We start from the raw sequence: 27,161 nt of genomic DNA on the forward strand, positions 1-27,161 counted from the left end.
TTTAATGTGATGTGCGACACGTTGTGGCAGCTAAACTGGAGGTCGTCAGTTCTCTGGCAACAACAAGCGAGCCACAAATACCCCCGTCACAGATTTACTGTTTGGAATAAAGTCACCTCATCACCAGCTGATTCATGTGGTGACTTCATGTTCCCACCGAAACTGGTGCAGAGTCTCCGTCTGTAAAACTAAAACTCCATCTTCATGACTTCTTCTACACCTTCTTTCTTTCTCTGCTGAAAGCAGCCGGTGATGTAACTGTTTTATATTCTGTCTCTTTTAGTCGACTGTATTTCAATGACCTCATCTGAGATCATCTCAACCTCATCATCTGGGCTTTGGTGGAAGTGTGCAGTGACATTATAGTTTGCAGTGTTATTGAATGGATCCACATCCTCAATTCTAATGTCCTTTCTAACCTAGTTGCTTAATATATATTTAGCCGTCATTAGAGCACAGCCCCATTTTCAAACAGACCTCCACGATAGCGTTTGCAGACAGAAGGACAGACAGAAGGACAGACAGATGGAGGGACAGACAGACAGACGGACAGAGGGACAGACAGATACCTGTTCCTGGAAACCATCCGTGCTCTTCTGCCCTTTAGTCTGCAACAGGCAGCGAGCGCTCTGAGGCCGCGGGTTGGTGTGGGTGGTCATGACGGCCTGGTTGCTGTGGACCATGCCTTGGTTGCCGTGGTACTGGGGGTTGGTGGCGGGCAGGGAGGACTGATGGGAGTGGGGGTTGTACTGGGTTTGATTCCCGGACGGGGACAGGGCCATGGGCAGGCCGCTGCTGGGGTAAGGCTGACCAGGGGAGGGGAGGCCTGGACGGAGAGAAAGAATGAGACTGAGGTAGAATCCGACTCCACATGACATTAAACAAGCCTCTTCTTCATTTCACATTGACTGACTACTGAACAGTTATGTCTGTCATAATGTTTCAAATTATAAACTAAAGGAAATTTTATTCAACCTGTGTTATGCTACAGTTCCTTTAACTGAATTTAAGAGAGTTAGAGCTGAAACTACAGATTATAGCATTGATTAATAGGCTTTCTTATATTTTAATCAATGGATAATTCAAATAATTTAGTCAAACAAATGACAGCAAACAGTGAAAAATGTGTAGAACAGTTTCCTGAAGCCTGAAGGCTACAGCATCAAATATCATGCTCGACAAAAGATGGAGAAAAACTTCAAATCCTCAAGATCTAGAAACTGGATGTGTTTGACTTTTTCACCCAGTTTTAAAGTAACTCCTGCTTATGTCTAATGGATCCATCAACTAATCATTGCACCATCAAAACCAAACATTTTCAGATGAGACAGGACACGAGGGAGCAGCCAATGAATGCTAATGGTCATGCCTGGAATGATAATGTTTAAGACCGTCGGTTCAAATCCCCCAAACCCCCTGGTAAAATGGAAAAATTCAATTTTCTAAATTACAACTAGTGCACATTCAATTTTATTAAACATCAAAAATAATTAACAGATGAATCGTTTTTTTAACATTTACCTTGAGACATGTTGCCTTGGTACTGCCCAGGCCCCCCAGAGGGAACCACTGAGAGGGGCATCCCTGGTTGGTACTGGTTTCCCTTATTCATCATCCCGTCGTAGCCCTGCGGCCCGACCATGCGATGAGGCGTGGTGGCAGACGAGGAGGAAGAGGAAGTAACGATCATGGTGTTGTGTGATTGGTGGGAGGTGTTGTGGGAGTGGGCACTCTGCGGAAAGAGAGGGGACACGCCCACATCCACATTTAATTGCATTTTAGCGATATTTTAATGAACTTAATTCCCTCCCAACAAACGTCAAGATCCAGGAGTTCACCTTTTTCATGAGGTTGTCAGGTGGGACGTCTCTCCTGCCGAGAGAGTAGGGAGCCCACTGGTTGCTCCCTGACACCCCCTCCTGGTCATTATCCAGCATGGCGGCTTGCTGAGAGGGTGTCTGTTAGAGAGAGAGAGACACAGGCAGAGAGACAGAGTGTCCATTTGTGAAAATGAATATTTAACTTTAGTCATTTTATTCACGTCTTTAAGTTTCAGGCCTGGTTGAGTGAACATCTGCAACATTAGGGTTCGGTCACAGAAGAATTCATTATATTTGATTTCTCAGAAAATAATTCATGGATTATGTTTTTTTTTTCCAGGTAAACTTGGGAGACTGATTTTTAGAAGTGTGTGTAAATTGGTGCAGATTCCAAAAACAATCCGGCTCTACAGTGGAATTAAATGTGGTTTCATAATGGACTGTTGGGCCTCAGTGGAGGTATGAACTCTACTGAGTGCCAGTCTAGTTAATTAAATAGATAAATGTGTGATTTTTTACCAACAGTCAACATGGGACTGAGCATTTCTCAGTCCAAAACATAAAATATTCATGACCTAATTATCAATAATTAAAATATCCTTTTTTAAATCAAAGCTATTATTTATTTATGATCGAACACTCAAATAATCTTCATCAGAACAACATGGATGTTGTGTAAATTGATTTGACTGTAAGTGACCAAACATGATGGCACATATTCATTCAATTCTTCACAGCTTTCAAACAATCAGAATAGAGAGAGGGGGAAAAAGAATGATCAAATGTCTGATGTTTATTAACCTACATTTTTCCTACTCTGACTTCACATAAAACTACTACCTGCAGTAAAATGCTGTTTGAGTAGTTTTCAGAGATTTTAAAAGGTTTCCCAAAAATGCAAATAGCAGAGAAATAAAAAATAGTTTACAGTTAACAATAAAAAGTAAGACAGCTGCATGGTGCAGACAACAAGACGAGATAACACAGAAGATAATTCAGAATTAATTTGTTTCCTTCTCTGTTGTTTTGGTAACCATGGAATTTAGACTGTTCTATATCGGCGTCAATATTTGACATAATAAGTGACTTTAAATCACGTGGGGAAAGATTAATGAGACTTAAACACCAAAGTTGTATCAGACTCGCTGATACGTGCAGGTTGTGATGTTAGAAAAGGTAGTTGTAATTATCGGAGTCACAATAGCAGTAATGGCAGACAGTTAAATAATAGTTGGTGGTAGCTGGGTGAGGAGGTGTCAGTGGCAGCTATTCTCTATAATTACCTATGTGAGCAGTAATAAGAACCAGGGGTTCATTGTTCTCAGAGGGATACTCACGGCGTTAGCAGACGGAGGAGGAGGCAGTGGCAGCCAGCGGCCAGCAGGGGGCTCATGCTTAGTGTTATTGTAAAGGTTAAAGTTCAAAGTGCTGCTGCGCCCCTGGCTGTGACCCTGACAGAGCATGCCCAGCGTGAGCGTGTTGTGCTTTAGGACACCACTCTGATTGGAGAAGACGACATCACATGACATGGGTGAATGTGGTGGGGGGGCAGGGGGTGAGGGGAGGGGAGGGGAGGCGGAGCCAACACAGCGGGCTGCAGCGTGGCGACAACACACTGTGAAGCTCCACAAACAAACAAACAGTAGTAACATTGATAAAACAACAACAACAAGAGTGCAGAGTTGCTGAAAGCACAGAGAAATGTTAGCTAGTGGTCGATACAATACACACAGAACATCATGTCATACAAGCAACAACTGGTGGATCAGTTCATTCCAACAATAGTGTGTATGTGAGTATTTAAATACACAATAAGCCCAATCCTCAACGGGAAACTAATAACTGAACGGTTTATTTCAGTATTTTAAAGAAACACTGCACAACTCGGCAAACTGAGGAGTCCTGCCGAACTGTAGATCAGTTAAAAAGAATTAGAAATCATTCGAAAACATATAAAGATACTGTTGTTTGTTGATGCATACGCTGCCCTGCAAAATATTCTCATCTTTAATATGTATCTCAAATTCACTGCACGATATCAAATTATTGTCACAATGCATATATATATATACTGTTGCATTGTAATTCGGGACATGTGGATTTTTTCAGCACATATCCACAGTAGTGAGAGAGCAGCAGTTCAGGCTGACAGAGCGACAGTGTGGAGCGGACACACATGCAGCCGGACACATGTCTGATCAACCTTACAACACAGACTTACACAGATACAGACAGGAAGGGCTTCTGAATGCTGTGTGTGTGTGTGTGTGTGTGTGTGTGTGCGCATCTCCGTTTTCAGTGTGCGGTGCACTGACCCTGTCCAATCGTTTGGCCTCTATGTGCCTGAGTAGCTGTTGCCTCCAGTCTGCAGGCATCTTGGAGGTGATGTCTTCGGGTTTCTGTGGCACCACAGGTCTTACTTTGATGGTGTCATCAAGTGGTTTCTCTGGGCAGGTTGCCAGGGTGTAGTCAGGCGGCATCTTCTCCAGCAGGGCAGCCATGGTGGGACGAGCTGACACTGGACGGGCCTGAGGGGAAAAAAGTTACTGTTTTGACTCGATAGAGATTTATTATTTTATTTAAACTGCACATGTATTTTATATTGGGTGCATTTGTGTGTGAAATATGATGTCACGATGGTGTGGGAGTCGTTCAGACGACTGACAAGGTGTTCTGTGAGCTTTAGAATCAGTGTTTTCTGTGCAGAAGAAGCTCCCTTTAATACAGACTTTGGCCTTTTCAACTCTTCTGAACTTTCACATTCACACAAACAAATCTATAAACTACACAAGAGGAAAGTAAAAATATTTCTTCTTTAAATGAACAGTAACATATGTAACATGTCTTGAAAGGCAGTTTGTCATAACAACTTTTGTTGTTACCATTTGGACACGATGGGTTTACTGACGGACTATACAACTGACATAATCATCCCTGAGCCAAACTTCTAGCATTGCAACTGCTGTAACATTCAGTAACGTGACATTTTGGCAACTTGAACCATCCGGAGGCGTCGTGAGGGATAAATGGAACGTGACGATACCAGGCGGAAAAGCACAGACCGCAAGAATAAGTCAGAAGTGTTCAGTGTTAGTTTCGCAGCTCTTAGCTTCCCTCTTATGTGCGGCTCCTTCATGCTGAAGGGTTCCAGATGAAGTGCTTTGCCCATCTAATCAACTCACTGTGACTATTTTGGGAAAGTTTAACTTGGGGCAAACTCATTGCATCTCCAAGAGTTTATTTATGTACTTGGGATTGCCTCCAGATCTGGGATATGACAGAAGCAAAGAACACCTGCGCTGCACAACTTAGCCTGCACCTACAAAGACCTGATAAGACCTAATAAGTGGAAAAGCATAATGTAGAATTAAGTCCTTGTACTACAATATTTAACCCCCCCCACACACTGCTTTCTTGAATATTTAAATTCAATCCATCTACCTGAGATGCTCCGTAGGTCTCAGTGCTGTAGCTCCTTGCAGAGAGGGGGCGTCGCTGAGTCAGGCTCTTGGTCGGGTAACCAATCATGGGCTTCTTCTGCTCCTGGTAGGTGGGATAGTCGTCGTCATAGCGACCATTTCTCTTGTTGTGCAGCATCTGGCTCTGGCTGTCGGCCATGTTGGTGAGAGCGGAGTGCTCCATGGGGCTGGAGTAGGCAAGAGCCCGACTGTAGTGAGGGGGGTCCGCCTTAGGAGAGGAGAGAACAGACATCTGTAATGTTGCCAGACTCTTTGCAAAGAATCACGAATTTGAACCTTTCATCAGGGGAAAAAAATGTTGGTGGACATTTCATGCACTGTCACAGTTGCCCCACATGATAAAATCAAAGCCACTGCAGCTGCGGAGCTGCCAGAGGAGATGATCTATTGGACCAATCTCAAATGTTTTTGTTAGTACCATTCATTTGCACTAACACATTAATAAACATGGGGCCAAGGCCATTTTTAACAGTAGGAGTAACACATACAAACTAATAAGCATAATTTGGCAGCCAGCTCACACTAGCTCCTACCTGCTGTCTGTACTGAGCCTCCTGCAACGCCTCCTGCTGGGCTTCATGGACTCTGCGGAACAAGGCGAGCTCTGTGGAGCTCACCAGCGAATCCGCTCTCCTTAGAAACCCTGGCCTGGAGCGCTGTGTTGGGATTGGCTGCTGCTGCTGGCTGGGTGGTCCATCCTGGCTGATTGGTGATTGGGGGAAAGAAAACATTTCCAGCGGTGGATACGCACGATACCGAGGGCTCACCAACTCCTTCGGTAACGTCTTCCCTGGTTGGTTTATGTACTCCAAGGCCTTGGATGCGTGGTTGACGTAATCCGGTGTGTTGGGGAAGGGAGGAGGGACCCGACGGTCCATGGTCACCTGATTGGCGAGAAAAGTTACCAGTGAAGGCAAAGTTGTCATGATTCAAAACAACTGATGTTAACTAACAAGAAGACTGTTTGTTAGGTTACTATGTTACTGGGTCATGTTTAAACAGGGCAGCAAATTAAAAAGTGAAACAAGCTACAGTGGGTCTAGTCTAAAGTTTATTATGTTATTAACTGCTGCTGCTGCTAACCTGGGGATTGTAGTTCTGGTCGAAGTGGTAGGCTTTATGTGGGATGGCAGGTTTTTGGTTTTGTCCTAGTTGGTTCTGGTTGCCGCCTCCATGTCCGGGGAAGCCCAGCTCATCATCTAACATGGGGGCAGATTGTGATCGAGCCATGCTAGTCTGTTCCATAGACCCGGATAGATCCTGACGGTCTAAACTGGTCTGCTGCTCAATGGAAGAACTGTAGCTGTCCATGGGAATACTGCAGAAAGTCAGGGAAGAGTAATCCTCTTCAGCAGCTGTAACCTTCACCTGACAAAATATTTGATCATCTTATTGCGAAGAAAAGCAATCGAGAAATCAACCCTACCTGTAGACCTTATAAGAGCCAATATCAATCTCGTCAATGCTCTGTGACTTCTTGAACTTGGACCTCGTCTCTTTCATCATGGGGGACAGCCGGTCGGAGCTTTTGCTCATCACCACCGTCACCTTGTTGCCCCCGCTGACGCTGAGCTGATCCTTCCTGTTCTGCTCACCCTGATTGTCGTGGTACGTCCAGCTGCCAGGCAAAGGCCCTCCTCCTTGGTCCAGCCTTAGAGGGACAAGGAGGATTTAAAAGTGTGACTGAGTTATAACATATCTCTGAAAAGATGGAACCTCTATCTATTGAAAATGGCTCAAACGATTGAAACCTAATAAGCTACAGACCCCGGGGTCATGAGGTCTTTCACATGAACACATACCTATCCTTGCGGTCGGGGTTTGGGCTGGAGGTGGGTGTCAGGTCCAGTTTGGACGGAAAAGCGGTCCTGTCCTCCAGCGGGCTCGGAGTTCGAGTCCAATTCTGCCAAGGATTCTGGGAAGGTCCAGAGGATTGTGGGTCATTGTCCGGGGGGGCACGTTGATTGCTGTGGTAGGGCAGCGTCTGGGTGTCCAGCTCCAGAGGAACTCCTACAATTCGTTCTTGCCTGAGGAGTGGGCGGCGTCCATGTGTCGACTGGCTGCGGGGCTTGGAGCCTAGCGGAGGGTTTCCCTGACTTGTACCGGATGACGAAGGGTCCATAGGAGACTCCTCGGCATCAAAACCTGTGTTGTCGTAGTGAGGGGCCTCAGCCCAGTCGAAGGGCTCGCTGAGTGGGCGTCGATCCCCACGCTGCTGCAGGGTTCCCGATGGAGGGGTTTCTCTCTGAGATAGCAGGGGCTTGGAATCAATGGGTTTGGGGAATGATTGAGCCAGTCTGCAAGGACAAGAAGATATTAAGCACTAATTAAGATGGAAAATAATAAATACAGAGTGAATTTAAATGAAGTCCCGCACAACATTTGAATGTGTTGTAAATGTAATCTGAGCCAATGAGTACGGGGAGCAGGATAACTTTCTCTTCCTCTCTCGGAAAACATGAAGTAGGCCAAGAACCATGTTTGAAGTAATGAACATTTTTGAGAAAGATTTTCCGTAGGTGAGAAGATGAGTGTGAATGGTTGATTGTTTCTCTACAATAGCCCTGCGATACACAGGCGACCTGTCCAGGGTGCACTCTGTCTCTTGCCCAATGTCAGCTGGGATTGGTTCCAGCCCCCATATGACCCTCAGAGGATAAGCAGGGTAATGGTTGGACAGATGGATGGAGACTGGCAAAATGAGAATGTATTGTTTGGAGAAAACAAAAAACCAAATCATCAGGGTGCAATTACTATAGTCTGGAATGGACGGCTGTGATGAGGAGGAGGAGGAGGAGATCTGAGAGGGAGAATCCCGGACAGAAATCTGCAGAATCCTAATGAGTCACTCTGACCTTGACTGAGCGAGCGCAGAGATGATGGAGACACAGAAATATGGGAGGAGAGGATGGATGGAGCGACTGGATGAAATGGACGATAGATGGAGGAGGGATGGTGAGATTGAAAAAAGAGGAGGAGATGACAGATAGTCAGAGGGGACAGTGATGAAAATGGACATGAAGCTGTGTGTGTGTGTGGGTGGGGGTGGGGATGGGGGTGTACCTGTTGGTCCAGTGCGTTTGAGGGGCCTGGTCCTTGCTGGGGGCCGGCAGAGCGGGAGGGTGAGGGTGATTGTGCGGGTGAGGGTGCGGGTGCGGGTGCGGGTGTGCGTGTGCGTGAGAGTGTGTGTGTGAGTGTGCGTTGGCGGGAGGGTTGGAGGAGCCCGAGGAGCCCTGTGAGGGGGAGTAGTCGGAGTAGGTGGCCGAGGAGCCGCTGTGGTTCAGACAATGGAGCTTATCCATCTCCTCATCGGTAGATTCTGGAGAGACAGAGAGACACAGGTCTGTTCAGTGGAAATGTCACATCCTCTTGTCTCTGATACTCGTCTCAAGAGCTGAAGGACACATGTCATGTCTGACAAAAAAGACCTTTCTGTGTTTTATCCCCTGGATTTTATTCCTTTCCTCAGATCGTTTTTATTAAATCTCGAGAGGTTTCGCTTGTAACACACACTTTGGTGGCCATATTTCATCTGATCCATTTCTCTTGCATTAATGAATTAAACACATTATCGTTATTCTACTAATTATTGCTGTGATGAAGTTTGTCATGGATAAGATGCACCTAAAAGATCTTGAGTTTAAATGTTATATCTCAAGTTGGATTTTTGCTGTTTCTGTAGTTGAAGATGAACAACCTGACTGCTCCCAAAAAGTGAAGCCAAATCATCTAGATCGCCCCCTGGTGGCTAGCTTGAGTATAGCTCAAAAATTCCACGTCCTCTGTGCAACATGGAGGAAAGTAAAAAGTCAAAGTAAATGTGTAATAAAAGATGGCGGCACCTGTGTGTGAGATATTTTGGCTTCATTTTTGGATACTGGAGGAGGTGGAGACTCATCTTTATCATCTTTAGACACAGTCGATAGAGAAACCCTTAATATCAAATAATAAATATTCAACAATAGAAACCAAATAAAACACTTTATTATACTTTACTCTGTCCCGAGTAAAATCTATATAACCTTTAATCATCTCAAAGTGAGTAAACTAGATACTGGGACAAATGCGTTCAATGAAGAGAGATCTGTGGAGGTTATTGATGCTCCTTCCCTCTATGTGGTAAAATAATCCACTGCAAACCATGACTAATTAATGGACACTATGACAACATGCCCCACAGCGCTTTACAATAATGAAAGGACTGTGTCTTGTGTCTACATGTGTGTGTGTCTGAGCCTCAGTGTGTGTCTGTGTGTCTCCATGCAGCGGTGCATTCACAGTTCAGTGCAGTACCTTTCTTGTCTTTTCCCAGCAGCACCACCTTTGGTTTGTACATCGGCGGCTCCACCAGCGTGGGCCTCATGTCAGAGATGCGGATGTCGTTGGGGGAGCCGCCCATCGAGTCCTGTGGACAGACAGAGAGACGTCCAGGTTCACATCAGAGAGCAGTGGAATAAGACGGACATGAGTCGTGACCAACAGATCACCCAGTTTAACGTTTAGGAATATTTAAGACGTGCAACAGGGAAGTTGTTTTCCCCGCGTCTGTTTGCTGGTTTATTTTCTTGTTTATTTTCTATTGGAGCAGCGGACTGAATGGATTTCCACCAAACTCGGTGAGGGGAGGGGGCCTGGTTATGTTTTGGTGCAGATAAAAGGGTCAGATGCAGGAATTGTTTTTCTTTAACATTACAATTATTAATTTCCCAGGGAATAACTACATTTTTGTCCCTTTATATTTCTAGTAAAGAACTCGACAATTATGTGTAGAATGGTTCAACCTTGGTGGCGGTGTGCACTGTACTTTGTGCCATTTATTTACTTATTTAATCATGTCAACTACATGGTTCCAAATGGGGATCTCCAATATTTGGCACAGTGCTTTTGGAAGGAAAGCAGTCAACAGTGTGTGTGTGTGTGTGTGCACTAACCTCTGAGCTCTCTGTCAGATCCTCTTTGTCTTTCCTTTTGGGAATGTCGATGCCGGAGTTATGCATTGATCCCTGATCCATGAGCTGAGACTGAGAGAAGTCCTGCATCTCTCTGTCTGTCACCTGACACATGTACGCACAATCAATTTGGATTCATGCATCGGTTTCTCCATCGGCAGAGGAGACGCAAGCAGTAAAATCAAATCAGTGAAAATGGCACTTGTATTCTAGTGCAGAAGTGATTCTAAGATTCTGTCTCATAACTTTAGGCAGATTAAAAAGTGACTATCCTTGGAAAACTTAAATGGTAAAAGAAAGATTCCTCTGTGTTTGTGTTTCCTACCTCTTTAGGTGGTAGCGGCCACGGTGGCTCGTACGGTTCTTTGCTGAGGTGCGTGTGTTCCATGTTGGTTCCTGCCGAGGTGGCAGTGCCTGTGCTCAGCTGGTGCTGGTGCTGATGTGGGTGCTGATGCTGGTGCTGATGCTGATGCTGGTGCTGGTGCCCGTGTCCGGCATGTACGCTTTTACCCACAAGGCTTTGCACTGACTTGACCATGTTCTTCAGGTCCTCAGGGTAAGGTGTTGGGTAGCGCTTCAGGTTGATCTCCACCTAAACAGATGGACTTGAGTCAAGTGTGACATGCAGTTGTTCAAACTCTACAAACTAAACACCTTTTGAGTTTTTATGACAACTGAAGCTTCCACAGGTTCTCTGTCATGTTTGGAAGAGGAGGGGGAGGAGAGCCATCTGAAAGCCCCAGAGAGTGAGAGAGTGAGAGAGTGAGAGAGAGAAGCAGAGGAAGACAGAGAGAGAGAGAAGCAGAGGAAGACAGAGAGAGAGAGAAGCAGAGGAAGACAGAGAGAGAGAGAGTGAGAGAGAGCTGACCTTGACCTTCCCAGAGTTGTCCTCCTCTTCTTTCTTGTCCTCGAAGTCGAAAGCCACGGTCATCCTCTGCTGCCTCTGCTCCTCCCACAGAGTGGGATTGAAGCTGTCAGTGTCTGACTGGTAATCTGTACACACACACACACACACATGCACACACGCACAAGCACGCACACATGCACGCACACACACAAAGCATGAGGTTCAAACTGCTAGGATACAGTAGGTCTTAAGATTGAAAGACACACACAAATATTGCTAAAATGCTAATATGGTCATATTGTTAGGTGTATTAAAGCAAATACAAAACATTATATGACATAACCCAAACAACTGACCACAAAAAATGTGTCCCCAAATATGACAGACACACAAACACACAGTTTGTACCCTCATCGTGTCGTGGTTGCTGAGGAAACATGTAGTTGGTCAAAACCTTCTGTTTGGTTTCTGGGTGGGCTTCTGTCTGCAGAGGGATCAGAGCCTTGGACTGCGAACACACATACGCACACACACACACACGCACACACACACACACGCACACACACACACACACACACACACACACACACACACAAACACTCAATTCAGTTACATTACATTTAATATTCACACCAAGGGCCTGAGTAACAAGTTTGATTCCTGTGGTCTTCTGACCGGATAAGTGTGACAACCTCTAAATATTGTAAATCAATAATTAATTGAAGTACCACTTCAATTATTAAGTGTTTTCGTATTAAATCCAAGCAGCGTGTGTTTGAATTAGCAGCATGAAGAAGCAACAGGGAATAAACCTACAAAATGCAGCCTGCTAATAAGATCAATATGTTGATAGCGTTGTGTGTTAGTGCTGCGGCCTCATCATGAGCAGCTACAGATTTGGGGAGCGGGTGTGTGGGAGGAGAAAGGCGGATACCTGATTGTCGGAAAGCCACAGAGCTGCCAGGTCCTTCAGCTTAGTGAAGGTAAACGGTAGATTCTTTAACCTGAGAGAGAGAGAGAGAGAGAGAGACGGAGGGAGGAAGTGGTGAGAATGAAAAGAGAGATGTTTCTTCTGCCCACGCACTGTACAGCCTGCAGAACCTGTAACCATGGCAACACCCTCACCCATTGCCATGGTAACTGTGAGAGCTGCAACAGACCCCGAAACGGCCATTGAGAAAGTGTCGCCTGTGCATGTGTGCAACTGTTGTCACAACTGAGTCATTGTGAGTGTGTGTGTGTGAGTGTGTGTGTGTGTGTGTGTGTGTGTGTGTGTGTGTGTGTGTGTGTGTGTGTGTGTGTGTGTGTGTGTGTGTACCTGTTGTCACTCAGATTAAGAACTCGTAGTTTGGTCATCTGTCCGATCTCGTCAGGTAGAAACTCCAGTTTGTTGGACCGCAGCGACATTACCGTCACATTCTTACAGTTACCGATCTGAAACACGTGCACGTCACATTACAACCAAAGCATTCTCATCAGGATCGTGTCCACAGCGCTGAACTAGATCTGTGGTCATAAAAAAACTTTTTCACGATCAAGAAGCTTAAAGTTTTTTAAAAGTTTCAGCTATAGACTGTATAAAGATGGACATGATATGAACTCTGCCATCTTGTGCATTTGGTGCCTGAGTTGTGGGACCGAGCCGCAGCAGCTCAACCAAAGGATGCTCTCGACCAATCGTGATTCAGTCTCAGATGTCAATCATGAAAGGCTCAGCCCGTTTTCAAATCATCAAATAACCAAAACCAAGCTTATCAGAAAAATGCCACTTGAAAATACCTAACATAACCATATTTGAATTGTTTGTGTGGTGCATGTCCTGTCCACTGACATGGAGAAGGTTGGATTTTTTGACCTACACTGCAACCAGCCAACAGGTGGCTTCACTTTTGGGGAGCTGCCATTTTGTCCATCTTTATCTACAGTCTATGGTTTAAAGCTGCAGCGCGGAAGCAAGAAAAAGCCACACCAGAAGTTATCGGTGTTTATAAATCGCTTTCTTTTTCAAGACTGTAGTCATTCCTCCGAGCGCCAAGGTTTTTCTTTTTTTATCTGAAGCGTCGGGATCTTTTCTTGGATGCTCGCTTGTTAAAATAACTTTCTACATCTCCAACATCGCCGGTTTACATCACCACAGACACCAGATTTAAAATTCTGGTATAATTTTTTTGGAAACTACTGTATTGTAACATACTTTAACTTAGATGTTAAAGTCCCGCTTAGAGACTTATATTAAAAACAAGGAAAACAGTGAGACAAAGTAAAACACAGACTCTATCAGTGGTTTCAATTCCAAATGATATCAATCTAGTTTAAAAAGATGTCTTTACCTCCCGGGGCAGCTCTGAGAGGAAGTTCTCGTCGGCAGCGAAGGTCCTCAGGCTGTGCAGGTACCCGATGGTGGGAGGCAACGACTCCAACTCATTACAACTACAGTCCAACTCCTCCAACAGAGACAGACTGAGTGAGAGGAACAGAGAGGAAGAGACCCAGAGACAATCACACACAGGAAATCATCACTCAGGCCAAAATAAAACCTCTGCTGTGACATCAGAGCACTTATTAAATATGAGCTTTAAAGAATAAAGGTGGTGCTGCTCTTGATTTTTTCTTTTTCCACAAAAAAGACTGAAACCAAGAATGAGTGAATCTAAAATCAGATGCTGAAGCCTGATTAAAGCTGCACTGTCGCTGTGGGCTTCATGCTACTTCATTAACATGAGCACAGGTTCATTTTCAGTCCCACGCCATCTGGCTGCAGCTAATTCATTTTATCTTTACTCTGCAACATTTAGGTTTTATTAGTGTTTTCTAAAAATCAATATGCTATTTATACCTGAATTAACTTTCAATTAACTGAGCTCTACTCAGAAAGACATCATTGGTTTCAGTCCCTTCATGGGATTTGTTCCACAACCATAAAAATTACAGAATGACGCCAGCCTTATTCTTTAACATGTTAGGATGAGAAGGGAAAATCGGACTTTCTACTGGAGCGACAACTTAGAGTTAGTGTGCGGAGAGAAGGAAAAGATCACAGAAGAATCAGTCGATTAATGAAGAGACGATTAATTGATCAAACCAAGTCTGCTGCTACGTTCAGAAACGTAACGACCAGTTTTTAACCTCATCCTCTACGGTGTCTGAAATTCTTCAACCTGGATCTGAACTCCTCCCCCTCACCCAGATACACCCCTGCTCCCATCAGCCCCCAGGACCCAGCCCCCACAACCATCACGGCCTATAGCAGCAGGCTAACAGCGGGCTAATGCTAATGAGACCACAATTTAACATTAATGTACTGTCACTGTTAACATTGCATTAGTCTGCTATTAGTACTCCCAGTGGACCGGACCATCTGGGCCACCATACGGTGTGACAGAGGAGAGGAAGAGGAGGAGGTGAGGAGAAAGGAAGAGGAGAGAGGAAGAAGAAGCCACAAGAGAAGAAAAGGAGAGGAGGGAAAAGAGAGGAAAGAATATCTTTTATTCCTATCCTTAAAAAATGTAAGTGTCCCCTGCATCTTCCCACAATAAGTTTCGACATCACTCGTTTGATAATTCCGCTGCTTTTTCAACAACAAGCTTCATAATCTGACGCTCGATGACAGGAAACAGTCGCATGTGCAAAACTAACTTTTGTGTTTTCATTAGTTGCTACAGTCGCTCATTAAACTTCAACTTGTTGCTCATGTTAAATCCCCTCAGGCTGAGAGAGTCTCATCCACTGCGTGGGAGTCGGCCCCTGAAGCTCCCAGAGAAAAGTGCTGGGATGTGGCTGTGCGGCTCTGACGGAGGCCGGGTCGTTAACCAGACTTACAAAACAGTTAGTCCTCATCCTCAATGTCGCTTCTGTTGATAAATTGAAAACCGTTTTAAAACATTCGTTATAAAGCACGAGTCTCATCTGTTGCTGATTGATGTTTGTTTTCCAGCGTGTAAAGGGCTCATTGTTGTGTCTTGTGGCCACTGTGGGGAGAAGAGCCAGTGCAGCTAATGTTCTCACCAGCCATTAGGTGCCAGTGGGCGTCTGGTCCCAGGGGGCAGTAATGAGCCTGTAGCTGCTTGGTGCATCCCAACGAGGCGATGAAAAAGCCGTAACCAAAAACAGACTTGTATAAATCGCTTAAATGAGGGCTCATGCTTTACTGACGTGTTGTCAGACAATGTTTTCTACTTTTTCAAGAGAAAAGACTCAAACAATGAGGACGAACTGGTTGGTTTCTGTAATGTGCGTCTGGTTACCATCTGCACCCCCGTCAAAGAACGGAGCACAGTCGCTTCTCTGAGCTTTTCTCTACAGTGGATGAGATCAAACCAAACAGTATCATCTGAATGAGACAACTTAGAATGAACTCAGAGACAACAGGGAGGAGTTATCAGAGGCTAAAGTGCGCTGCTGCAGAAACAGCTTAAAGTGGGACAACCTTTCTACATTACAGAATAAACAGCTGACTGATCTACACCCACAATATACGATATTGTGACCGATTCCATCAAGATCAAGGACGACGCTGAAATAAACTGAATAGCAACTTAACTGTGGATTCAGCTCTGTGTGAATAAACATCATTAAACAGCGTCACTGTGTACTTTCGCTTTGAAACATAGACTCAATGTCGATACGGCTTTTATCAACATGGACTAACAACTTATTCAGGAACATAGAATTTCTTTACAACAACAGGGATTCATCATTGTTAAATCAAGACTTACTAATGGGGTAAGAAAAGGATCCTGTGAGGTGTTATCAGAGGGAAGGTCATGGATCTACTGTTCTACTTATTGAGCCTAAAACCTGGGACTTGTTCAGGAAGACAAAATGTTTTTGCAGCGTTCAGATACAAATGCATTGCAAAGGGTGTTAAACAACATCTGTAAAGTCTTTTAAAAATGTAATCCATCACAGATTAATTCATTTGCATTGAGTTTGGTTACTACTAGTATTACGACTTGAGTGTTTTAAACAGCAAAAAGGGACAAAATCAGTGTATTCTTACCCAAACTGATGTAATTTAATATTTCTGTTACTTGAGGCCTTGTCCGGGTCTTTCTTCCCAAATCTATCAACCCTGAAGTTAAACACACACAAGTTGCTCTTATTTCCAGTCTGCAGGTTTATGTGGATAAGCAATCACTATTTTAAACATACAAAAGATGAATGAGAAGAACAGAAAGTGCTTCCTTTCAAAAATGGAAATACGGTGAATGAATCTGGACTGTGATGGATTTAAATTTGAAATAACACAATCAAATTACTGTCATCTTTTTTTTTTTTTTTTTTTTACATGCAATCATTTCCATCTCACAGTTAAAGGTGTGGATTTTATGTAAAGTTATTTTTGTTAAGTTTGTGAGGCAAACAAGGAGAAAACATGAAACTGAAGTAAAGTTTATGTTTGCATGTAATTTGCATGAAAACAAAGACGTTTCCCACTTTGACACCGTGTGTTCAGCAAGCTTGTATGTTTGTATCTGCAACGCGGTAGAACATCTATTCGTCTCTGAACGCACCCCGGGATCCAGGAGGCTAATGTTACTCACCCTTGCTTTGGCTTCGCACTAACGCCACGGCAACGCAGCAAACACAACACACAGAACCCCCCCAATCATCAGCCAGCATAACAACAGACAAGGAAAACAACAAGAGCCGACCAAAGATAAACAATCACCTGCTGACAAACTAAACTGTCGCAGGTGTTTTCACAATAAAACAAAAAGGTCACATGGTTTTATTGTTGGAATTGTCATTGTGTTTGTGCATGAGTTTGTGTGTGCGCAGGTTTCTTACCTCCCGATGGTGTTAGGCAGTGAGTTCAGCTGGTTGTCGTCCACCTTCAGTGTTGTCAGCTTCTTCAACATTCCTATATATATATATATATATATATATATATATATATATATACATACACACACACACACACACACACACACACACACACACACACACACACACACACACACACACACACGTATACACACACAAACAGACAGACATCCACAAATATGCACATGCAACATTATGTTCTCCACAGACATAAATATCTGAAATTAATTTTGTATTTTGAGTTAGCTCTAGTCTATATTTTCTTACATTGCATTGTCTCACTTTCACTCATTCTATTAACATTTTATTTTATGAACCCTTTAATTTCTTTCTCAATGCCTTTTTTTTTTTTTTTTTTTTTTTACCTTACTTTGCTTTTACACTTTGTCACCATAGAACTCCAGTGTTGCACGGAAACTGTTCAAACCCCAGCAGTGACACGCTCCCTCATTACCATGAACACTATAGTTTATTTCCAGTCAGTCCCACACACTCCGTCCTGCTGCCAGAATTATTCCCTCCCAGCAAATCAAATGCAAATTAATCAGAGCCTGAAAATAGTCCCAAACAAATGCAAAAATCTATTCCTGTTTCATTTACCGAGAACCTACAGAGCACAGCTGCTCTATTAATATGTTGTGTATGGATGTGACCTGTTTTGAAAGATTTACATGTTCATGGCTTTGAGCAAAGGGGGTAATTAGGTAGTTTTAGCTCCGACATCAATCAGCATAATCAGTTCATCAGTTTGTTCTATAATAGTTTTTATATTGTTTTGATGTATCGCTGAGTATGATCTGGCTTTTCTGTGTATCCTTACTCTCATCTTTTTTATGTGTAGCACCTTGTAACTCTGGTTTAAAAAAAAGTGATATAGAAATAAAGTTTATTATTAATATTTGCTAAAGCTCAGTCAACCTTTGGGTCAGTGTCTGTGTGTGTGTGTGTGTGTGTGTGTGTGTGTGTGTGTACTCACCTATAGAGTCAGGGAGGTGCTGCAGCATGTTGGAGGACAGCAGCAGGTCCTCTAAGGACTCACAGCCTGAAACATCCGTGTCCAACGTCTCAATTCGATTCTTAGCTAAGTCCAGGTATCGCAACTGACGGAGCTTCCCTAACGACTGCACAGAGGAGAGAGAGAGGGACGATTGAATTATAGAAAACAGACAGAGGAGCCAATGATGTGAGAGGAAGAGGCATTCAATTATTTGTAGTGCTGTGTTTTTTCACAGTAAAAGCGGCTTGTGCTCTTACCCCTGGTATAGACTGTAGAGAGTTGTTATCCAGCCACAGCTCCCTTAGGTTGTGGATTTGCTCCAACACCTCTGGCTAAGATGTGAAACAGAGGAAAACATGGAGACTTGAACTGACCAGATGAACATATAGACAATTATTTCATTCAAGATAAAAAATACAATCTGTTGCACAAACGTTCATATTGTTCATTTCATTTCCTGGTCAGTGTGCTGCAGATCCACAGGTGAGGGCTATGGTTAGTAAAAGCGAACCGACTGCATATTTGAAGAATTGCTGACGTTGCATAATGTGTGTTACACTGTAAATACACACATGATTACTGAGACACTGAGCTTCCAGTGGGAACAGAGGATTATATGTAAGTATGATTTCTATAAAACACACTGACTGTGGTAACATGCAACAAATGACTCACCACTTCAGAGAATTCGTTGCTACCCAGATCCAACCTTTCCAACTGTGTCAGTCTGTGGATAGACCTGAGGAGAGGAGAGGAAGAGGAGAGAGGGAGGGGAGGGGAGAGGAAGAGGAAGAGGAAGAGGAGAGGAAGAGGAAGAGGAGAGAGGAACAGGGAGAGGAAAGGATGAGAATGAGGATGAGGGAGAGGAAGAGGAAGAGGAAGAGGGAGAGGAAAGGATGAGGATGAGGGAGAGGGAGAGGAGAGAGGAAGAGGAAGAAAACACTTAAACATCTCAACATCTAACATTTCTAATATTTTCTTTCGAATGATGATGGATACAGTGACAGAGATAAAATATAAATGCAACAACAAATTATCAAGTGCAACATTCTCTGTTTGCAGATGTGATGCTGCATCTTTTCTTTTTCAGATTCTTTTAAATTTCCATTTTCAACACAGTCCTGCTGTTGAAGCGATGATGTGATTCCCCAACTTCTACAATCTCAAGGACAAACCTTTATAGCTTCACTTTAGTTTAAGAAAGTTTAAGTTTAAGATTTAAGTCTTGTTGATTAGTTTTCAGAAACATTTGTGTTCAAGTGGCGAATTCAGTGACAGAAGAACAGGACACATTTGAAACGTATTCCTGCTCTGAGGGAATTCATCAGTATTGGAGAACACCTGCCTGGAAAATGTATGTTTCAATCTGGACGCCTGAGAAGACACACTGAGTTACATCACAGATCATCTGTGTGTGTATAAGTGTGTGTTGTGATTAGTGGAGCACAGAGATTATAATTCACTCTGCACAAACACCCACAGACACACTCATGGAGCTTTGTCTCACTTTGGCATGGTTTTCAGGTGGTTCTCTCTCAGCTCCAGGATCCGTAGTTTGGAGAGTCTGAAAAACAGAAGACACAAAAAAACAAAACTCAACTTAATGTCGTGAACGTATGAAAATGCAACAAAGGAAATTAAGAAACTCATCTGTTTACCTGCCAAAGTTCGCCGGCAGATACTCCAGGAAGGCATCGTTTAAGAAGAGCTGGGTCAGATTCAGGAGCTGCGTGAATCCATCAGGGAGTCTGAGAGAGAAGGAAGGAAGGAAGGAGGAAGGAAGGAAGGAAGGAAGGAAGGAAGGATAAGATAGAAAAATAAAGTGAGTGTCCTTGAAGTGCCTCAGTGGAATAAAAGATGGACAATGTTTCCTTAACAAGCCCTGCAGAAACTCCTAGCTGCTGCCTGCAGATGACTCATCTCTTACACTCCTGCGAGCACGCGCACACACACACACACGCACGCACACACACACACACGCACGCACGCACGCACACACGCACACACACACACACGGAGTCAAAGAAGCTGTCTGCAGCAGCTGGTGCTGAGTAAACAGCAGCACTTTGTTGTTACTGTCGTTATTTCTCTATCGGAGCTCGAGTCACAGTGGAACACAGATATACATGTATGTGGTTGTGTACAGGGAGTCTGCTGGTGCAGTCATGCAGTAGAAGATCAGCTCCTCTGTGGAGCAGCAGACACATGGGAGGGAATATGTGAAAGCAAAGACAAAAGAACAGGGCTGGGGTCTTGACATAAGATTGAAGCAGAGATCAGCTCCAAAAGCCAAATGTGGAAAATGCATCAAACTGTCGAGGTTCACTAAAACCTGTCTGAGTGTCGGGAACTGTGTTAGGGAGGCAGTTTAACATTTGTGAGAGATGTTGAAGTGATCAGCAGAGGTTCTGCTTGTGGTATCAGTGAGCTGTGTGTGTGTGTGTGTGTGTGTGTGTGTGTGTGTGTGTGTGTGTGTGTGTGTGTGTTCTTACTTGGTGATAGGGTTGACACTGGCCTCCACCACAGACAGACCTTTACAGCATTTTATATTGTCTGGAAACTCCTGGATACCTGTGACAGACGGAGAGAAATCTAATGTTTAATACGTTTTTAAAAAAAATGATTGGATCCTTTATCCAGCAAAAATATTACAATTTCACTTTGAATAAATCAGTGAAGTTAATCAATAGTTGCAGCTTTAAGTGTTGTAAAGTCTGATCGCAGAGTTGTATTATCATGGTTTTTAATGTTGTTGTAAAATCGTTGTGATTACAAGCTGGTGCTCATTCAGCTTTTGTAGGTGCTGCACAGACTGTGATTCAAATTTTATGAAGCAGCACACGGAGATGAGGATCTTCTCTCGTCGGTCTATCAATGAAATCAGCTGCTGACTGTTACTTTGCTTGGTTCGATGGATCACTTCACACTTTTACCATTTTTACTGATGTCCAGCTCTTTGAGGTTGACCAGGCTGGCGATGGTGGTGGGCAGGTTGGACAGGTCGTTATCCGGCATGCTCAGCTTCTTCAAGGCCTGGCAGTTAAAGAGTTGCTACAGGAACACAGAGGGAAGATAAAGCAGTATTATGGTCTGTTGCCAGAAATCACACAGTCCTTTAACGCAAAGTTAGCAAAGGTCGAGAGAGTGAAAGAGAAGATCAGCCGAAGGCGACTCAATGTTGTGGAAAAACACGTGTCATAATAGCTGCCATGGTTTATAATGTACGTGGGCCCCTGAGGACAAAACACAAACACGAGTCCAAAACAATCAGACAGGCGCTCTGAATTTGAAAAATACTGCAAAAGCCACAACACATACAAGAGTAAAAGTACAGGAGAGAAAACCCAGGCAGACATTAGAGGCTAGGAACACAAACAAATCCATGAACTCAGCAGTGGCAAAGAAAACTCAACTCAAGCTCCAGTTACTTTTTCAGAGATTCCAGCTGCTGTTTTAAACCCTGCATCAATACTAATGATTTCAAATCCTTTTTATATATGTAGTTTAATTGTGTAATAATAATAAAACATTCTATTGATTTAAAAAGAATTTAAGTTGGGGTGAATGTAAAAAGTGCAAAATAAAGATGCGATAAGAAAACGAGCAGTGATTAAAAGAAACGTCAAATAGTAATAATAGTAAACCTAATGATAGTAATAGTGAGGAGGGATTCAAATGCTGCAGTGCAGTTAAGAGACGAGGGGACGCACCTGGAAGAGCACGGCCACGCTTGCTTTTAAGTTTGCAGCTAAAGGTTTTTAATTGGCTGATGTTTGGGACCTGACTGAGCTGTAAGTTGTTTTAAAGCCAGCTCATAATCATGGCTGCTGAGGAGAGGATGAGCTGCAGCTGGAGACTGAGTGAGAAGTCAAGCAGGTAAAAAGAGAGAGAGAGTTACATCAGAGCAGCGCTGTTTCTGAGTCATGGAAGTTGAGCAGGTGACTGATCCTGGAGATATTTTTAATTGATACGAGGATCGGCTGATGTTTCCAGTGCGCGGCTCAAAAGATAAATGGCTATGACCAAGAGCACACACACACACACACACACACACACACACACACACACACACACACACACACACACACACACACACACACACACACACACACACACACACACACTTAAGGAGCTCTTCAGCCCTCTTACATAAAGGCCAATCACTCTGGCAGCCTCAGTGGCTCTTATCCAATCTTGCACACGCACACGCACACACACACACACACACACACACACACACACACACACACACACACACACACACACACACACACACGCCAGAGCACATTTTCATATTTTGTCGGCTGAATGCGAGTTGGGGCTGCCACTTACGTCGCTCTATTAGACTTCATTCATGCGGGGCTATTTTTAGAAATCCAGTTCAACATCTCCGCCTTTTAAACCAGGACAGAATTTTAATAAAACACACCCCCCTCCTATAAACAGAGCCTGTAGTTCCCCTCGAAATATTACTTATCACTGCTCACACAGAGGTTGACTGAAAGTGTTGGATGATGGATGCCCTGTCATGGCCTGTGTGTAAACCCCACACACTGAATCTTTAAAGGGGTCAAAGGTTAAAAGCGTCAGCATGTGGCAGTGCGTTACCTTGGGTAGTTCCTCGATCTGGTTGGCGTCGAGGTAGAGCTCCTCCAGAGTTCTCTCGAAGCTGAAGATTTCTTTGGGGACCTGCTGCAGGCTGCAGTGAGAGTAGTCCAACACCGAGATCACTTCCTCTTCACCGCGGAAACAACGGCACGGCACCAGCCGGCCAATCAGCTTCCGCTTCGTGGTCATTTCCAGACACTGCACTGTGGAGGCATGAGGAGGAGAGAGATGATTTCAGAGAGTAAAAAGTAGTCAATAATTATCTGCACTATTCATATACTAAACACAATATAGAGTAGATACAGTTGATAACGTAGTAGACTGTTGGGCAATACACATTACTACTCTTACTACCCTTATACTACACTCAATAAATTTACTTTTGTTAACGTCAAACGTACTTTTACTCGAGCAGAAAAGTTAACGTGATACCTTTACTTTTACATAAGTACATTTTTGTGCATTTATTTGTACTTTTCCTTCGAGTATTTTCTCCATGACTGTTCAGCCATTATTTAAATCAGTTCACACAATGATTTGTTAGCTGCAGGCTCATATTGATAAAAAGTACAAAAAAAGAGCTCTTCAGTTTACACAATGTACTTAAGAACGCAGCAGCGTTAGTCTGTTATTTGCATTTCAATGTTTAACAGGATGTTTTAACAAACCAAGAATAAATATAATATATATATATATACATAAATTAATTTCATTTGCAATCACTCTTTATTGTCTGCACTTGTCTGTGTGTTGCTAAATTGTCTTTATTCTCTGAGCTGCAGAAAATTGTTCCGTGAATCTCAACCCTGCACATCCTGAAGGCAGGAGGATGATAGGACCAACATTACTTCAGAATGTCTGTATTTCTTGTTTTTGCTGCCAGGCAGGTGCAAAGAAGGGCAGATGGGCAAAGACAGCACCAACCAGCAGTTACCCAGCTCACAGCAGGCGGAAGCACAATTCTCTCTCTCACTCACACTCACACACACACACACACTCCTCAAACAACAAGCCATATAATTATACCAAATCCTTTGTAGTTCTGCGACAACATCCCTCCATTACACAGCTCCATTTAAAGAGCCAGCAGCTGAATGGCATAAGTAGGCTAACCATGGGTATTAAAATTCTTGAGTGAGGATTTATCGTTCAGCTTTATCACGTCAAACACTTATTACGTCAATCTACTGACAAATAAAAGCCTGAGAGGAACCTTCCCTCACGTCTCTGTTCGATGTGGACCAGGTGAATCCAGATGTGATGTGGAGGAGGAGAAATGGGGTGAAGGGACAGAAGGAGGTGAAGATGAGTGAACGGTGGTCAAAGAAAGGGAGAAAAAAGGAGGGAGAGGTTATGAAAATGAGGAGGTGCAGAGAGGGACACCAGCAGGCTCAGAGATAAGACCTGCAGCTTTATCTGTCTACACACACACACACACACACACACACACACACACAGACGTCCAGCTGCACAGTGAGACCAGATGAATCTGGACGATAGACGGACTGATCTTGAGTAATTGTGGGGACACTATGTTATCTGCTCCAGTTTGTTGCAAGCCCAGTGAAATCTGATTTAAAATAAAAAGACTGCAGATCCTCCGGGACTGTTTATCTAAATGGGTTGGACCATTAAAATCAATACATCCTTATCCACAGTCACGGTCAAAGCGGGTGTAATGAGGCGAGCCGGGATTTACTGTTTGTCTACAGTATGTGTGAACCCGGTGGTTTTCACCGTGCTCTCACCTTGGGCCGGCGGTTCCTGGCTAACCCCGTCATGTTTAACAGGTAACACAGAGTTTGTTCAGCTCTGGGACACAGGGTCGGCTTTAACAGAGAGGATTACACAGCTCAGACTAGAAGGAAAAAAGATTCTTAAAGCAACTTCTGTGTTTTTCTTTTCTCTTACGCCAGCAGGGTGAGACTCAATTCCATTTTCTTACTTTGTCATTGATATATGAGTGTTTTAGGGCTAATTCATGAAAGAAAAACAACACTGTAAATCAACAGAAAACAATTTAACCAACGCAAGATAGTAAAAACATTTAAAAACAGTAAAAAATCTTGCAGCCGCCATGGGTTCAGTTTCTTCCTCCTCTCTCGACAACAATTTCACACCTTATATAATTTTACACCATCGTGTCAATAAAGGCTAAATGCCTGAAAAGATGTCTTTAAAAAAAAAAGTGACACTTCTTCTGATGGACAGTTTTAGTGTATATCTATCCATTCATCTCTACCGCTGATCATCCGAGGGTTGTCGTGGGGAACTGGGGCCGATCCCAGCTGACGTTGGGGGTGAGGACAGGTTGCCAGCGTGCCACATCCCAAATCTGAATGTTTTTGGACGGTGGGAGGAAGCCGGACTTTGCACTGCTCAGAGAAAACAGGTTGAATCCTGCAAACTGGAATTTGAGCTGATACATGTTGAATTGATTTAATCTAAATTACTACAATGCAGAGAAGAGAGAAGACGCAAGAGGAGAAGGACGGTAAGTTTTCTGTGGACAAAACATGCTACTATTAAGTCGACCAATTACAGTTGATGCAACATGTAGTGACATTTCTATGGAGGCGCATGTCAAGCTGCGGCGTAGAAAAACCCAAACCTAGATTCTACACCAAACCAACACTGCACCAAAGCTCACAGTGCTCACAGTGTTCACACTCAACAAGAAATGAGTGCTGCACTTGAATCCACAGCATCGACAGTTTATCCAAACAGTTTCCAGCAGATCAGAGTTTACATCTTTTCCTAAGATGCTAAAACAGAGAAATGGAAAATTTGCACCGTGACACCAGATCTTATATATTCAATTTACTTTGGGCATAGTGTAGCAATGCTACATTACATCTCTCTGGCTGCAGAATAAATGATAACTTTTCATGATAACTTTTTATTTTTGTGCTTTCTGTCTTTTCTCCCTTGATTTCGATTTCACACACGAGCTAAAATCTTTTCTTTTTCTGTGGTGAACCAACTTTCAATAATCAAACAACATATTTCATCATCCAAATCCAAATTGATCCGATTTAAAAGCACTCAAAAGACAACTCTGGCAGTTAATGATCTGGCAAAATCAATAGCATAAATATCTGCACACTCTAAATAATAATACAAATCTGCTTTTATTATCTATTCCCCTCTGCAGCTGTTTGATTGTGCCATCACTCTATTGATGTAACAGCTTTAATACGCACGGACAGAGGAGACTAAAAATAACAGCGTTTTTTTGTGAAGCGAGCAGAGAGCTGATGTCACCCGTCAGAGTGAAGCGAGCAGGGACGGCTGCAGGGACAGTGACAAACGGGAGGTTTTGTACGTGGGCAACAATGAAAGCTGAGTGTGGGCAGTCACCTTCACATCACAGACACTCCCAGAGACGGGAAAAGTAACAAGGAGACGGACAAAGGCGATGCACAGAAGAGGACGCGAAGAGTCGTCAAACTGATGGGTTCAATATCAAAACATGTGATGAGGAGAAAAAGAAAAGCTGCACGATGCCTTAAAATCATCATCTTCAGCTCATTAGCTTGTGTTTTCTACAGGAAAAAACAGTTTTAACTGTGAAAACATTCGCTTTTATTTCCTGTGTGTGTGTTTGTGTTTGTGTGTGTGTGTGTGTGTGTGTGTGTGTGTGTGTGTGTGTGTGTGTGTGTGTGTGTGTGTGTGTGTGTGTGTGTGTGTGTGTGTGTGTGTGTGTGTGCGTGTGGTGGTGGTGGGATGCACTGAAGTTCATCCACTGCTGCCCAGACCAGAGCCAAAGCCAAAAAAGAGAGAAGAAGCAGGTCCGTCAGAGCAGGTCGGCACCAATAGGGTGAAAGTAGGAAGTGAGTGTGGTTGGCTGTGTTGGCTCTTGCTGCTGCTATGGAAACAGCATGACGGAGCAGACTGACTCTGCAGAGGCGACGCTACATGTGCAGGCTCGTTTAAATCATTTAGCAAAATGAAGTTGACATGAAAGAAACTAAAATGAGAGTGGTGAGAACATTCTGCAAGAGTTACTACTTTAACACACACACACACACACACAGGGAGCTTTCATATGAGTAAAAGTAATTGTTGTGTTATATATGCTATTAATGTTTAACAGACTTTAATTATCAGAATCAGAATCATTTCCCATCCGAAACATTTCTATGACACAGATGTTGAATTAGATGTGGAAACATCATGAAAAAGTTTTCATTTTACGGCTGATGTTATAGTTACGGTCGTGTTTACAGTGAATCTCCGGGAAATTAATTTAAGTCAGTGTCATGTCCTGTGTGTGTGTGTGTGTGTATGAGTGTGTGTAGCTCTAGAGGGTGAATTCCCAGAGGTCCCACGGCTGCTGCCATCACTTCATGTGTAGCCTTGCCGTCTCCATAGTAACCGCTGCCATAGAGACGGTCTCCCAGGAGCCGGGTGTATTTTTACTCAGTCTCTCACTCTGTCATAAAACAGAACACGCTGCACTCAGTGGGCGATCGCTCCACATTCGGCGACGCTCCACATAGACTCTAATACATCGGGCTCCTTTATAGCACCTGAGCATGAGCTTAAGAGCAACTTCTCCACGTCTCTGTTTCAGTCTCCATCTCTTCACGGAGCTGTGAACGCTGCAGAGCTGCAGCCCAGGCCTCTGCACTG

The 27,161-nt window shown here is 43.6% G+C and overlaps 1 protein-coding gene across 12 annotated transcripts in view; it reads right to left on the reverse strand.

The window, feature by feature from the left end:
• The window catches only part of lrrc7 (leucine rich repeat containing 7), a 78,526-nt gene that overhangs the window by 9,507 nt on the left and 41,858 nt on the right, over window positions 1–27,161 (reverse strand). For 7 of the 12 annotated variants that reach the window (XM_069521575.1, XM_069521574.1, XM_069521576.1 and 4 more), the window contains 30 exons: window positions 22,527–22,729; window positions 20,852–20,969; window positions 20,411–20,489; window positions 19,577–19,666; window positions 19,426–19,482; window positions 18,594–18,657; window positions 18,176–18,250; window positions 17,898–18,042; window positions 16,886–16,958; window positions 16,639–16,656; window positions 16,095–16,166; window positions 13,426–13,555; window positions 12,414–12,529; window positions 12,030–12,099; window positions 11,504–11,603; window positions 11,117–11,241; window positions 10,574–10,840; window positions 10,231–10,353; window positions 9,593–9,704; window positions 8,363–8,618; window positions 7,102–7,596; window positions 6,726–6,950; window positions 6,383–6,617; window positions 5,833–6,183; window positions 5,262–5,507; window positions 4,136–4,348; window positions 3,158–3,319; window positions 1,839–1,958; window positions 1,522–1,732; window positions 570–826 (listed from right to left, as the gene is read on the reverse strand). In XM_069521575.1, the coding sequence (XP_069377676.1) occupies window positions 570–826; window positions 1,522–1,732; window positions 1,839–1,958; window positions 3,158–3,319; window positions 4,136–4,348; window positions 5,262–5,507; window positions 5,833–6,183; window positions 6,383–6,617; window positions 6,726–6,950; window positions 7,102–7,596; window positions 8,363–8,618; window positions 9,593–9,704; window positions 10,231–10,353; window positions 10,574–10,840; window positions 11,117–11,241; window positions 11,504–11,603; window positions 12,030–12,099; window positions 12,414–12,529; window positions 13,426–13,555; window positions 16,095–16,166; window positions 16,639–16,656; window positions 16,886–16,958; window positions 17,898–18,042; window positions 18,176–18,250; window positions 18,594–18,657; window positions 19,426–19,482; window positions 19,577–19,666; window positions 20,411–20,489; window positions 20,852–20,969; window positions 22,527–22,715 (4,794 nt within the window). In that variant the 5' untranslated portion in view covers window positions 22,716–22,729. The remainder of the gene's footprint in view (window positions 1–569; window positions 827–1,521; window positions 1,733–1,838; window positions 1,959–3,157; window positions 3,320–4,135; window positions 4,349–5,261; window positions 5,508–5,832; window positions 6,184–6,382; window positions 6,618–6,725; window positions 6,951–7,101; window positions 7,597–8,362; window positions 8,619–9,592; window positions 9,705–10,230; window positions 10,354–10,573; window positions 10,841–11,116; window positions 11,242–11,503; window positions 11,604–12,029; window positions 12,100–12,413; window positions 12,530–13,425; window positions 13,556–16,094; window positions 16,167–16,638; window positions 16,657–16,885; window positions 16,959–17,897; window positions 18,043–18,175; window positions 18,251–18,593; window positions 18,658–19,425; window positions 19,483–19,576; window positions 19,667–20,410; window positions 20,490–20,851; window positions 20,970–22,526; window positions 22,730–27,161) is intronic. The other 5 variants (XM_069521573.1, XM_069521578.1, XM_069521581.1 and 2 more) reach the window with 5 other exon arrangements.

Source organism: Paralichthys olivaceus, chromosome 3 (assembly GCF_024713975.1).
Source record: "Paralichthys olivaceus isolate ysfri-2021 chromosome 3, ASM2471397v2, whole genome shotgun sequence".
Taxonomy (NCBI): domain Eukaryota; kingdom Metazoa; phylum Chordata; class Actinopteri; order Pleuronectiformes; family Paralichthyidae; genus Paralichthys; species Paralichthys olivaceus.